The sequence below is a fragment of the Mastomys coucha genome, unplaced genomic scaffold (genome assembly GCF_008632895.1).
Source record: "Mastomys coucha isolate ucsf_1 unplaced genomic scaffold, UCSF_Mcou_1 pScaffold15, whole genome shotgun sequence".
Classification (NCBI taxonomy): domain Eukaryota; kingdom Metazoa; phylum Chordata; class Mammalia; order Rodentia; family Muridae; genus Mastomys; species Mastomys coucha.
In genome coordinates this window covers 106,439,617-106,453,478 of record NW_022196897.1, presented here as the reverse complement: position 1 = coordinate 106,453,478, position 13,862 = coordinate 106,439,617, and the positions used below count along the sequence as shown (strand labels likewise).

At 44.7% G+C, this 13,862-nt stretch overlaps 1 protein-coding gene and 1 long non-coding RNA gene across 2 annotated transcripts in view; both read left to right on the top strand.

Annotated features, from left to right (window-relative positions):
- Tp53bp1 (tumor protein p53 binding protein 1) overlaps window positions 1-13,862 on the top strand; it is a 79,674-nt gene that overhangs the window by 56,926 nt on the left and 8,886 nt on the right. The window contains exons 17-23 of the mRNA XM_031371638.1: window positions 1,555-2,041; window positions 6,923-7,075; window positions 9,001-9,272; window positions 9,778-9,927; window positions 10,155-10,585; window positions 13,110-13,301; window positions 13,521-13,736. Coding sequence (XP_031227498.1) covers window positions 1,555-2,041; window positions 6,923-7,075; window positions 9,001-9,272; window positions 9,778-9,927; window positions 10,155-10,585; window positions 13,110-13,301; window positions 13,521-13,736 — 1,901 coding nt within the window. The remainder of the gene's footprint in view (window positions 1-1,554; window positions 2,042-6,922; window positions 7,076-9,000; window positions 9,273-9,777; window positions 9,928-10,154; window positions 10,586-13,109; window positions 13,302-13,520; window positions 13,737-13,862) is intronic.
- LOC116090791 lies at window positions 10,592-11,702 on the top strand. The gene is made up of 2 exons (XR_004118821.1): window positions 10,592-11,047; window positions 11,190-11,702. It is a non-coding gene; the product is annotated as an uncharacterized LOC116090791 (long non-coding RNA).

Sequence of the window (13,862 nt, the reverse complement as noted above, 5' to 3'; positions counted from 1 at the left end):
CTCAGAAATCCATCTGCCTCTGCCTCCCAAGTGCTGGGATTAAAGGCGTGCGCCACCACTGCCCAGCTACACACACTAGTTCTTAATTCCTACAAATGGGAAACTAATGAAGAGCTGTGGCCATATCTTAAGTAATGTCTTAGGGTTTTTCTGAGGAGTTTAGGTGTAGATATGCCCAGGAAGTTCAGCCCGGAAACACTGGGCACATGCTGTAATCACCAAATGGCCTTTTGACCTGGAAAGACCAGAATCTGACCTGCAACCTTCTTCCTTGAAGTTTGTGTGTCTTCTCCTTAAATTACTGTTCAGGAGGGAGCAGACCACGTGCATAGTGTAGGAGTCAGTAAAGAAGGTCAGAGCATTATAAAACCAAGTGAGGCATCATCAGGACTGATAGGCTCCTTTCCTTTCCTTTCCTTTCCTTTTCTTTTCTTTTCTTTTTTCTCTTCTCTTTTCTTTCTTCCTTTCCTTTTTTCTTTTTTCTTTTTCTTTTGGAGACAGAGTTTCACCTTGTAGCCCTGGCTGTCTTGGAATTCACAATGTAGACCAGGCTGGGCTGGAACTCACAGTGGTTCGCCTCTGCCCTGCCTCTGCATCCTGAGAGTGCAGCAATTAGGCTTTGGAAGTGGACTGCTAAGCTGCCTTGGAATGCTTGGGGTTTATAGGGTTTACCTCTTGTTATTGACCTTGTTCCTGTGTGTGCTTTTGGAGTTGTCTTAGTTCACTTAGTGCATTTTTGTGTTGCTGATGATAGAGCCCAAGCCATGAGGAAAGAGGGTTTAATTTGACTCACTGATGTGCTTGAAGATTGAGGGCCTGTGTCCAGTGATGACTTTCTTTTCTTTTTTGGTTTTTAGTTTTTGTTTTTTTTTTTCAAGGCAGGGTTTCTCTGTGTAGCCCTTGCTGTCCTGGAACTCACTCTGTAGACCAGGCTAGCCTGGAATTCAAGAGAGCCACCTGCCTCTGCCTCCTGAGTGCTGGGATTAAAGGTGTGCACCACCACTGCCTGGCCAGTGATGTTTTTCTTAATGGTGGACTCCCAGGACAATGTAGGGCATCACATTTTAGAGAGAGGATATGTGTGTCTTTCTTTTGAAACAGACTCTCAATATGTGACCCTGGCTGGCCTGGGATTCTCTAGTGAACCGGGGTAGCCTCAAACTTAGAAAGATCTACTTGCTTTTGCCTCCTGAGTGCTGGGATTAAAGGTGTGCATCATCACACATCACAGATATTTTTTATGAAGCCACCAGTATTTATTCATAAATGCTCTACTCCAGTGACCTTGTTAGATCTTAATTACTTCCCAAAGGCCCAAATCTAAAATACTGTACACAACTGGATTTAGCATTTATCCTTTTGATATCTCATCACAACGGGGATTATTTTATTTTTATTATGTTTTGAGACAGTTTTGCTTTATAGCTTTGGGTGTCCTTGAACCTATGATCTCCAGCCTCCTGAGTACTAGGATTATAGACATGTACCACCACACTGTCTTAGAGGAATAAACTGCATTCAGACCATGACATGTGGTGTCTTTATCATTTTCAGGGCGAATTTACTCCATTTTCCAAGTGCGCAAGAAGAAGAAGACAAAGAAAAACCGGATGTTACCCCAAAGCTCAGGCAGAGTGAACAGCCTGTGAAGCCGATTGGGCCTGTGAAGAATGCTGCTGCTTCTGAGGACTCTGTCTCCTCTGTTTCCCAGCAGAGGGCCTCCCAGGGGTCATTCAGTCCTCATGAGGAAGTCATGGAAACAGACCTGCTAGAAGGACTGGGTGCTGACCAGGACAGACCTAAGATCTTGATGGAAAGGCCCACCCAGAGTAACATAGGAATCCAGACCGTGGACCATTCCCTGTGTGCCCCAGAAACTGTCTCAGCAGCAACCCAGACTGTGAAGAGTGTATGTGAGCAGGGGACCAGTACAGTGGAGCAGAACTCTGGGAAACAAGATGCCACTGTGCAGACTGAGAGGGGGAGTGGAGAGAAGCCTGCCAGTGCTCCTGTGGACGACACAGAGTCCCTCCACAGCCAGGTGGGAGCAGCTGGGCGCCTCAGGCCCCCCCTCCCCTCAAACTGCATTCTCTGTGGGTCTCAGTTTAGTGCTTCTCATAACTATATTATTTTTTATTGTTTTCTGTGTGCCTGTGTGTGTGTCGGTGTGAGTGTGCGTGGGTGTGTGTATGTGTGTGTGTGAGTGTGTGTATGTGCGCGCGCGCGCGTGTGTGTGTGTGTGTGTGTGTGTGTGTGTGTGTGTGTGTGTGTGTGCACGCCACTTGGGGCATGTGTGTCAGAAGACAACTTCAGGTGTTAGTCCTCAGGTGTTTTCCATTTTGTTGTTTGAAACAGGACCTCTCATTGGTCAGAAACTTCCCCAGATAGTCCAGGCTAGGTGACCTCTGAGTTTTGGGTCATGTCTCTTTGCATCTCACCATTGTTGGGAGTAGATATACAACTGTACTCAGTTCCGTATGTTGGTTCTGGCAGTCTGCACTTGTCTTAAAGCCTTACTGACTAAGCCGTCTCCCCACCTCCAGTGACATTTGTTTTTGTTTTTGTTGGTTTTCTTGTTTGTTTTTGACACATGGTTGGTCTCACTTCGCTGGCCTGAACTCAAAAAGATACTTCTGACTCTCCCTCTCAAGGGCTGGGATTACAGGTGTGTGCTGTGCAGCATGCTCTGGCTAATAGTTTTTTTAAATAAAAAGATTGACAGAAGACTAGAGTAGGGATAGGTATACTCTGCAGGATTGCTTCTATTGTAGGTATTGGTAGAACTGTCTCAGAGGTTTCGTGTTCTGCAAAGGGGAATTACTTGTCTCTCATGATTGTTGATGGTGCTGATGGTGCTGATGGTGGACAGGCCATCGATGAGTCATCAAGGGCTAGACCTAAGTGCTAATGGAGGTGCTTTAAGGGTTGAGGGATAAAACATTTATTCCTGCATCCAGCATGTCTGAAGAGATTGATGAGTGCTGTTACCTATTGATCATCTTATAAAGATTAATTAATTTTATGTTTTGTATGTATGTGTTGCTCAGTATATGCCATGTTAGTACAGGTGCTCATAAGGACCAGAAGAGGATGCCATATTCTCCAGAACTGGAGTTACAGATAGATGTGAGCTGCAATGTGGATGCTGTGAACCAAACCTGGGTTCTCTGCAAGAGCACCTTGTGCTCCTAATTGATAAGCCATCTCTCTAGCATCATCCCCCACTTTTAGATTTATTTTAAAGTCTGTATGTATGTGTGTGTCTGTGTGTGAGGGGGGGCATACACACACACACACACACACACACACACATTAATGCAGGTGCCTGGAGACACACATACATTAATGCAGGTGCCTGGAGTCCAGAGGAGGGGTTGGGTCTATGAGAGCTGGACTTAGAGGCATTTGTGAGTCCCCTAGTGTGGGTGTTGGGAACTGAATTCTGGTTCTCCACAAGAGTAGTGAGTACTCTTGTCCAGTGATCCATCTCTCTAGCTCTTACCTATTGATTGTTATGGGTGTTATTTTAGCAACCACTTTTGATAGATAGTACTACAATGCCATGCAGAGTAAGAGAATGTGTTTTAGAGCTAGTTTCTCCTGCTGAGAAAAGTGCTAGCAGCTGGAGAGATGGCCTAGTGTGCTAAGAGCCCTGTTGTTATTCTAGAGGACCTGAGTTTAGTTCTCAGCATCCATTCTGGGTAACTTACCCCTGTCTGCAACTTTAGCTAGCCTCTTAGGGCACACACTCTTACATAAGACATATGTTCAACACAGACATATGCGCATAAATGAAGTGAATCTTAAAACAAGTGCTAGGAGGGGCTGGTGAGATGGCTCAGCGGGTAAGAGCATTGACTGCTCTTCCAAAGGTCATGAGTTTAAATCCCAGCAACCACATGGTGGCTCACAACCACCTGACGCCCTCTTCTGGTGTGTCTGAAGACAGCTAGAGTGTACTCATTAATAATAAATAAATCTCTTTTTTTAAAAAAGTGCTAGGAAAATGCAGCTAGTGGAAGGGTAAAGAGTGTTTGGGAAAAGTTCTGGAAAGTGGAGTGTGGAGAACTTGAAACTGGTATGGCCTTTTGAAGGACTGTTAGAGATGCTGATGGAGTTTTTCTGAGTGTCGGAGCTTTTAAAAAAGTCTCTCTGCAACAGCTCGGATTCAGGCCAGTGCTCGGTGAAAGTCCAGGCTACCACTCTTAGGCTCCCTAAACTTGTGTGTGAAGTATATATGGAACTAGGTTTTCTATGGCCGGAAAATGACTTTTCCCCACTGAGTAATAATGGAATATTCAAGTTATTTAACTTTGGAGACTCTTCCCACAAGTTAGCATAGATTATCTGCCTCCTTCTCTGACTCTTGTCTTATTTTATCAGTTAAGTCTGTTCCTTGAAGGGTTCACTTTAATGGGCAGAAACTGTTTAGATCCCAGAATGCAAGATGAACCAGCGAGTGGGGAACAGTCAGGCTGCACAAGTCACTTGAGGCTGTCATGGTTCTGGTACATGATGATCAACATGCAATAGCTGTGTTCTAACCTCATTAGACAGAGTGGTATATATGGAAACAGTTTGAAGAGTTGGGTTAGGATCTGTCCATGTTTTAAATTTCATATCTCTTGTTTTACTCCATAGCTAAAGTCAGAGTTAGAATTGTTCAGTTATATTATTGAAAGCTTTGGGTAAATTACTACCTGTTTCTCCATAGAGAGCAGAGCCAGTGGGATGATGGGACAGTGCTGAGCTGTGCTACAGGTGTTATGAGAAGACAGACCAAATGCTGGCAAGCTTTAGCTACCAGCAAGTCCTGTTAAACACTGGCAGGCTCTCCGAAGCTAATGATTAGGGCTAGTGAGCAAACAGGGCTTTCAAATCTATTTGCAAACAGTCCTTTTAATCAAAATTATCCAGATTTGACTAAAGCATAATCTTGGAGTCCATTTGGCAATAGAAATTGTGAACATGAAGGTTGGGGAGATCGTTGGGTTCATAAAGTGCTCAGTGCTCAAACATGAGTGCTAGAGTTCCATCCCCTAGAACCCATGTAAAGAAACCTGATGGAGGAGTGTGCACCCTGTGATCCTAGCACTGGGGTAGCAAGGACAAGATCCACGGGGCTGGCTGAGGCAACCAGTCTAGTTGAATTAGCAAATTCTAGGTTGAAGGGGAGAGAGTAATTATAGACACATTGACCCTCAGGCCTTCATAAACACTCACTAGACACACATGTGCACACACATACACAGATTTAGAAGAAATTATGATCATGAAACAGCCTGGTTCTTGTTTGTTTGAGTAGTGGTCTAAAAATTCTTAGTTTGTTCTTTTTATGTTAATCGGTAATAGTGCATTTGAATGAATTACACCTGTCCTGATCTTTCTAGCAGGTGTTTGGATAATGTAATCCATGGTGCACATAAGCTATTCACCAAATGTTTACATAATGTTTTTTGAATGAAAGAAGCTTATTTTTCTTGAAGTAATATGAAGTTGTCAAAAAAATAGGGTTTTGTTCAAATTATTTTTAATGGTAAATCTTAAAACCATTTTATTTTTATTTTATGTGTCTGAATGTTTTGCATGCATATATTTAAGTGCACTGAGTCAAGTACATGCCTGTTGCCCATGGAAGTCAGAAGAGGATACTGGGTCCTCTAGCACTGGGGTTTATAGACAAATGTGAGCTGCCATGTGGGTGGTGGGACTTGAACTCCGGGACCCTCTGCAAGAGCAGCAAGGGTGCCTAACCACTGTGCTATCTCTTCATTCTAGATACAAAATCTTAATTTGGTTTTGTTTTGTTTTGGTGACATTGCCTCAGATTACCTAGACCTCAAACTGTATAGTCTCGAAATGGCTTTGAACCACTGATTCTCCTGCCTCTACCTATAAGTGTTGAGATTATAGATGTAAACTACCATGCCTAGCTTTCTAACTTAACCTTTTAGTTAAAAATCTATTCCTTGTTTTTTTTTTTTTTTTGAGACAAGGTTTCTCTGTATAGCCCTGGCTGTCCTGGAACTTACTCTGTAGACCAGGCTGGCCTCGAACTCAGAAATCTGCCTGCCCCCGCCTCCCAAGTGCTGGGATTAAAGGCGTGCGCCACCACTGCCCGGCTCTATTCCTTGTGTTTTAAATGTGTCTTCTATGACAAAGCACCATGACCAAAAGCAGCTTGGGGTTGAAAGGGTTTATTTAACATACATTAGCCATTGAGGGCAGCCAAGGCAGGAACTTAAAACAACAGGAACCCAGAGACAGGAGCTGATGCACAGGCATGGAGGGGCTCCACTTAGTTGCTTATTCCACATGGCTGGCCTAGTCTCCATTTGTTGTTTTGGTTTTTTGGTTTTTATTTTTGTTCCCATGGTTTGGTTTGGTTTGGTTTTGAGCCAGTGTTTTTCTGTGTTACCCTGACCTTCCTGGAACTCCCTCTGTAGATCAGGCTAGCCTCCAACTCGGAGAGATCCACCTGCCTTCTGAGTGATGATCCCACCACTGCCTGGCTTAGTCTGATAGAACCCAGGACCACCAGCTGAGGGGTGTTACCACCCACTGTGGGCAGGGCCCTTCCGCAACAATCACTAAGTGAGGCTCAGGAGTTGCAGAGACCAGCCTGGGGTACATAGTGAGTTGAAGACAAGTCTGAGATATACAATGAAACAAACAAAAAGGTGAAAAAAATTAGAATGCTTATATTTTTCCAAATAATGTGTTAGATACTATGATTGAGCTTTGCCATTTCAGTTCAGGCGAGGCAGACAGACTTCTGCAGCTTCTCCTCAGTCTTCCCTGTGAACAAACGGATACTTATCATGTCCGACTCAGGTCACATGAGTTTATAGGGACACTGTGGCTCCATTCCACTTTCCATTCGCTGGTTTTGTTCAGACTCTGTTGTGGCTTTTTGTTGTAGGGGGAAGAAGAATTTGAAATGCCTCAACCTCCACATGGCCACGTCTTGCATCGCCACACGAGAACGATCCGAGAAGTCCGTACACTTGTCACCCGTGTCATCACAGATGTTTATTATGTGGATGGGACAGAAGTAGAAAGGAAAGTAACGGAGGTAACAACAACACCCACCTACGCCCTGCTCCTCCTGTCCGCAAGTCCTCCCCTCTCCCCTTTCAACCCCAGCCGGCTCCCTAGCCACTAGCACCCTCTGCTTCAGTTTCTTTTTTCTGTTTTTTTCTTTTTGAGATAGGGTCTTTTTACACAGCCCAGGCTGTCCTGGAACTTGCTCTGTAGACCAGGCAGGCCTCTGACTCAGAGATCTGCCTGCCTCTGCCTCCTGTGTGCTTCCACTGCCTGACTCGTTTATTTCTTACTGTGGCTCAAGCTTCTTAACCTGTTGTGTAGCCATTCTTGAACTTCTGATCTTTCTGTCTCCATCTCTGTTTATGTTTATGACAAACCTAAGGCCACATGCATGTGAGGGAGGAAAGCACTCCACCAGCTACGCTGCACCCCAAGCCTGTGAGGTTTCTTTTAACATTCATTCATTCATTCATTCATTCATTCATTCAGTGTGTGTATTCATGTGGGTGTGTGTACAGTGGCCTATGTGTGACAGCTTTCTGAGTCAGCTCTTCTTGCATCATGTGGCTCTGGGTTATCAGACTTGGGTCATATAGCATCTTATGTGCCATTTTGCTATCTGTCTTTGCCCTCCCTCAAACTATAAATTCTCAAAGGAGAAATTTTCCAAAAGGGAGAAGTCAAAAGCAGCCATTTGTTTATCTTTTAGCGTATTACCTAAGCACGCATGGTACTACTGTCTTCGTGGGGAGGCTGGGGGGCTGAGGAGAGCCTTCTTTCTCTGCGTCATGTCGGTTAGCCTGATGCTCTGTAAATATCCTGTCTGCCCACTCCCCTGGGCTGTGCCTGTTGGGGATGCTGTGTCGTAGTCCTAGACCCTTGCCGTACCATGACTGGGCTTCAGGCTCACTAGCTGACTTAGACAGCTGAGCTCTAGCACCCAAGTGTGCATATGAGGCGAAGCCAGCTTGATATGCCAGTGGTTTGTAGTTATCAAAAGTTCATCATCATCATCACTTGAAACAAGCTCTCATTATGTAGCCAGGGCTGTCTTTAGCATGTAGACCAGGCTGGCCCTGAACTTATAGAGATCTGCCTGCATCCGCTTCCCAGCGTGTGTGACTACACTCAGCATATACTTTCATTAGAATGTGAGTCCCCTCTACCCATGCTAGATGGAGTTCAAAACTGTAAACTAGCCCACAAAACTACATCCTCAGCTCTGATAGTTTTTGTCTTCATTTTTTCAAACCAGTTTTAGTCATTTTTGCTTATAATTTTCTGTTTCCTTGGACACTTAGAAAAGAACTAATGTTAATGATGTGCCCAGAATGGCTCCTGCTCACTCCTCTCTGTAACCTCCTTAGCTCTCTTCTCTCCACAGGGAAACCCTTCTGGCTTCTGGGTTAAAGCCCTTGCTGTAGCCTGTGTTTATGAGCTTTCCCAGTAGAAAGATAATTTCATGTGCCATAGAAAGGGTTCTTTCTTCTTAATGCTTTGCTACATGTAATATGTTAAGTGGTTCAGTAGCTTTGAACAAGTTTAAAAACAATATTTATTTACTTAATTTTGAGTCAGAGTTTCACTGTATAACCCTGGCTGGACTGAAATTTGATATATGGATCAGGCTAGCCTCAAACTCACAGTCTACCTGCCTCTGCCTCCTAGGATTAAAGATATGTACCATCATGTCTGGCTATGCTTTGAAAAAATTTATGTAGCCATGGCTGAAAACAGATATAGAACATTTCCATTGCTTCAGAAAGTTCCCTCCTGATTCCCACCTGGCTGATGTGGCATCTCCTGCAGTCTCTAGGCTTCCCAGCCATCACCTTAGCTTTCTGTTAGTGTGCTGATGTGGCATCTCCTGCAGTCTCTAGGCTTTCCAGCCATCGCCTTAGCTTTCTGTCAGTGTGCTTTCTTTTAGCTTCCCTGTCTGTTTCTTCCCTTCAGGAGACTGAAGAACCAATCGTAGAGTGTCAGGAATGTGAAACAGAAGTTTCGCCTTCACAGACTGGAGGTTCCTCTGGGGACCTGGGGGACATCAGCTCCTTCTCCTCCAAAGCTTCCAGCTCACACCACACATCCAGTGGAACAAGTCTCTCAGCCATACACAGCAGTGGCAGCTCAGGGCGAGGAGCTGGGCCACTCAAAGGAAAAACCAGTGGGACAGAAGCTGCAGATTTTGCCTTACCCAGTTCCCGAGGAGGCCCAGGAAAACTGAGGTGCAGACAGGGTCTCCAGAGAGACCCAGCAGGGGCAGGGCTGCTGATGTTTTAATATCACATGAGAAGAAATATTAGGGAATGTTGGGAATGCTGGGTACATTCTCCTGCCATCCCTATGTTCTGCAGCTTATCCATATTTTGGTTGGGAGTACAGATTTGGAATAGGCCCCCACTATGCTCTATGTCCTTGGCTTTTGGCCTGCTCTGGGGGTATCCAGAGCCTGAAGTAGAATGGAAGGTCAGGTAGAAATGGGTGTGGCATCTTAAATAGCAGCAGCAGGAAGCTATGCCAGGAGGGAGTAGACTTTCATACAGGAAAAAGCCCTTTTATCCCATCTCCCCTTGCTCCCCAGCTGAGGTTTTGTTGATGAGTTTTGACGGGTGTGAGCCAGTTTCCTGTTGCCCTGGAGGAGCAGCAGATGTTGCCTGACATATAGTTGGAAGGTCCTGGGGATGTATTCATTAGCAGCTGCTATCAAACTAACCTGTCTTCATTATCTAGTCCTAGAAAAGGGGTCAGTCAGACAGGGGCACCAGTGTGTGAGGAAGATGGTGATGCAGGCCTTGGCATCAGACAAGGAGGAAAGGCTCCAGTTACACCTCGTGGGCGTGGGCGAAGGGGCCGCCCACCTTCTCGGACCACTGGAACCAGGTACTTGGGTAGTGACAAAAAAAAAATAGGAGTAGAGGGAAGAGGAGAGCAGAGTGTGTGAGGTACAAGAGGGAGATGAGGAGCCCACACTGATGCCTGAGGCCACTGAGAGATTGGGCTCATGCCTGTGATGGGGTTAATAAAGAATGGGGGAAGAGATCTATAGGGAAAAAGAGTCGGAAGGTAGGTCCTGTCTTGTTCTCACTTCCTTCTCTACCTGTCTTTAGAGAAACAATTGTGTCTGGTCCCTTGGGCACAGAAGACACCTCACCTAGCATGTCACCAGATGACAAGTCCTTCACCCGCATTATGCCCCGTGTGCCAGACTCCACCAAGCGGACGGATGCCAGTTCTAGTACTTTGCGGCGGAGTGATTCTCCAGAGATTCCTTTTCAGGCTGCTACTGGTTCCTCTGATGGCTTGGATTCCTCCTCTTCAGGAAACAGCTTTGTGGGGCTCCGTGTTGTAGCCAAGTGGTCATCCAATGGCTACTTTTACTCTGGGAAAATCACCCGAGATGTTGGAGCTGGGAAGTATAAGCTGCTCTTTGATGATGGGTATGAATGTGATGTGTTGGGCAAAGACATTCTCCTGTGTGACCCCATCCCCCTGGACACTGAAGTGACAGCCCTCTCAGAAGATGAATATTTCAGTGCAGGTAATAAAACAAGCAGAGTCCCTACAGATGTACTGTGCCTGCTGGCTCATCTTGTCAGCACTTACCAAGACAGTCTTGTCTTCCCCAGCCTTACTGTTTTTCTGGATCTCAAAAGTCAGAGATCCCTTCCTATTACATTGCTTTCTCTTGCCATTGACTGTTTTGTTTGTACTTTGGTTTTCAGTAAAGTTGAAGAATTAAAGAAAACGTTGCCAAGTACAGAATGGTGTTAGGGAGAGGATCCCTGTGTCCTCTTGCAGAGCATCCCCTATCTGTAGTGTCCTAAATTAGTCTGATACTTTTGTCAGAACCAAGAAACCAATCTCAATTCCAAACTGTTAACTAAACTCCAAACTTTATTTGGATTTTACCATCTTTTCTATAATGTACTTTCTCTGTTTCAGGATCCAGTCGAGGATACCACATTACATTTAGTCATCATGTTTCGTTTGGTCTCCTCTGGTTTGTGGCAATTTCTGTCTTTTGTTTTTCCATGACTTTGATAGTTTTGAGGGATAATAGCTATTTTATAGAATGGTCTCTCAGATCAGGTCTGATGTTTTCACATTAGACTGGAGTTATGATTTTTTTTTTTTTTATTCAGTGTAAAGAATGTCATTAGGAGTGAAGTGCCCTTCCTATCTGATCATGTTTGGGGATGAGGGAGGCGTGTGACATCACTGTACATCACTGGTGATGAGTCTTTATCACTAGGTAAAGTGGTTCTTTCCAGGTCTCTTCACTTCAGCATGAGTGGTTTTCCCTTTGTATTCTGTCTTCTTCCATTCCCTGGCTGTCCCAGAACTTGCATTGTAAACCAGGCTGGCCTCAAGCTAACAGATATCCCCCTGCCTCTGTCTCTTGAGTCCTGGGGTTAAAGCTGTGTGCTATTATGCCGGGTTTTACCTCTGACTTTTAAGCTCACTGACTGTATTGATAAGAATTCAGCTGGAGACTGGTGGTGCACTGAGATATTTTAACTTAGGAAGAGGTTGTTAACTCAGCGCGCTGCATGCCATGGTCTGATTTGAAGAATGATGCCTTTCTTTTGTCTTTTCAGGGGGTCTCAGGTCACTGTCCTTTTTGTAATAGCTAGTGTTGGCAATGGTGAGGTATTTGTGTGTGCTTTTACTTTTTCATATATTAATTTTGTGAATATAGCTTCTTAGCTATGTGGTGTTGACTGTCATTTAGAAATATCTTTTCTGGATATTGTGTTGAACATGGGTAAACTGGGAGGACAAGCTTTCCTGTTGGGAGCTTCTGGAATTTCTTGTTCTAGAGTTCCCCAAGTACCTGCTTTTTGCTCCCTTGTTTTGGGGCCACTTTACCTTGTAACACTTGATAACACCATCGGTTGTGTGGCATTACTTAGGAGCAGTATGTGGGACTGGTAGCTCATGGTTTGTATGTATTGTCTTCATCTGGTTTGAAGCCCTCTTAGAGGTTAACATTTGACTCTTTCAAAGTAGATTGGTATGAGCAGTAAATGTGCATCATGGGATAGGGGTTCAGCATTCCACTTGTTGAGGTTTATTTACCAGTGTCAGTCATACTGCTTCTAGTTGTAGTTGATCTTCCTTAGTGATGAGTGTCCTTCTGGCCTTGGGCATGTGTCAGTCTGAGGTGGTCTTCAAGATTAGTTTGGTGGTAGATTTAAGCTAGGAGACAAGTATGCTGAGTAAAGGAATCAATTGTGTGGCACAGCTTCCTCCTCCTTGCTTTTCCCTGGTAGGATAGCTGGGTCCCTTAGCTCTTCATTGAAAACAAGCTAATGAAAATGAAGTGTACCTTTCTGTTCATCAGAACGAAAAATAATCAGTAGTGATATGTCATTTTTATGTGTTTGGGATATATGTTGTTTACTGGTTGGTAGAAAGGAGTGTGGGTTTTTTTGGTTTTGTTTTTTTCCTTTTTTCATAGAATTGGAAATAGAGCTTGCCTAACTAATCCTCACATAACAGAAGTAGGCCTAAACTCAGGTTGGCCGAGTTCTAACTCAGCCACTCATTGTGCTCCTAACCTAACGCCTGTCTGTAGCTATGTATCAGTGTAAGAGCAGCAAGGTAGAGAAGAGCAGGGAAGCAGGCTTTATTTTCCCTTTCTTTGTTCTCTCCATCCTGATTTTGTTGTACAATAGACAAACATGTACAGGATTTCTTAGAATTGTCATTTTCACGTGTTATTTTCACTCACTCTTCAATAGGAGATTGCTATAGGATCATGAAGAAACCATGCCATTCACTTCAGGAGATTCATTTGAGCCACTAGTAATCCCTAAGTCCAGCGTTGGGAAGCTTTACTTTATAGCTATAGACTGCTCTCTTCTCAGAAGATCTTTCTAATCCTCGTGGATTAGCTACATATATCCCAAGTATTGTAAACCATTTGGGATGGACAGCCAAGTTCAGACCATGGTTGTTGGCTCTTTGTGTTCCCTGCCTCAGGCCTGCTTTTGTAGAGCTCTTCTGAGAGGGTGTTCAGCAGCCTACAATTATGGTGTCTTTTATAATGTCATCTCCAGGAGTGGTGAAAGGACATAGGAAGGAGTCTGGGGAGCTGTATTACAGCATTGAAAAAGAAGGCCAAAGGAAGTGGTATAAACGAATGGCAGTCATTCTGTCCTTGGAGCAAGGAAACAGACTGAGAGAGCAATATGGGCTTGGCCCATATGAAGCTGTCACACCACTCACAAAGGCAGCAGATATCAGCTTAGGTAAGACTTTCCTGAACTACTGCCTGTGGATCCATGCTTTGCTTAAAGTGAGGAATGGTTTCTAGAATAGTAGGAATGATTGCCTGACTCCTTTGTGTGGCTTATTGGATAGTAATGACTGTCATTTTCTAGTTACTGCCACACTTTGCACAGCACTGTCCATATCAGGTTTAAGTTCTTACTTAACCTGAACTTACTAGCCTTTGGCTTATTCATCAGACAATTTGGTGGAAGGAAAGCGGAAACGGCGCAGTAACATGAGCTCCCCAGCCACCCCCACTGCCTCCAGCAGCAACAGTGCAACACCCACACGTAAAACCACAGAGAGTCCCCGTGCTTCCACGGGAGTTCCATCAGGCAAAAGGAAACTTCAGACTTCTGAAGAGGAACGGTCCCCTGCTAAGCGAGGGCGAAAGTCTGCCACCATGAAACCTGGTAAGATGGGAGCCTCGTACATGGAGATGTCCTTTCTGTGCTGTCACAGACTGGTGCCTACAAGTTAGAGGTTATCCTACTATAAGCTACTTGCCTGTCCTTTCTTCAGAGCCCAGCAGGAGGGCA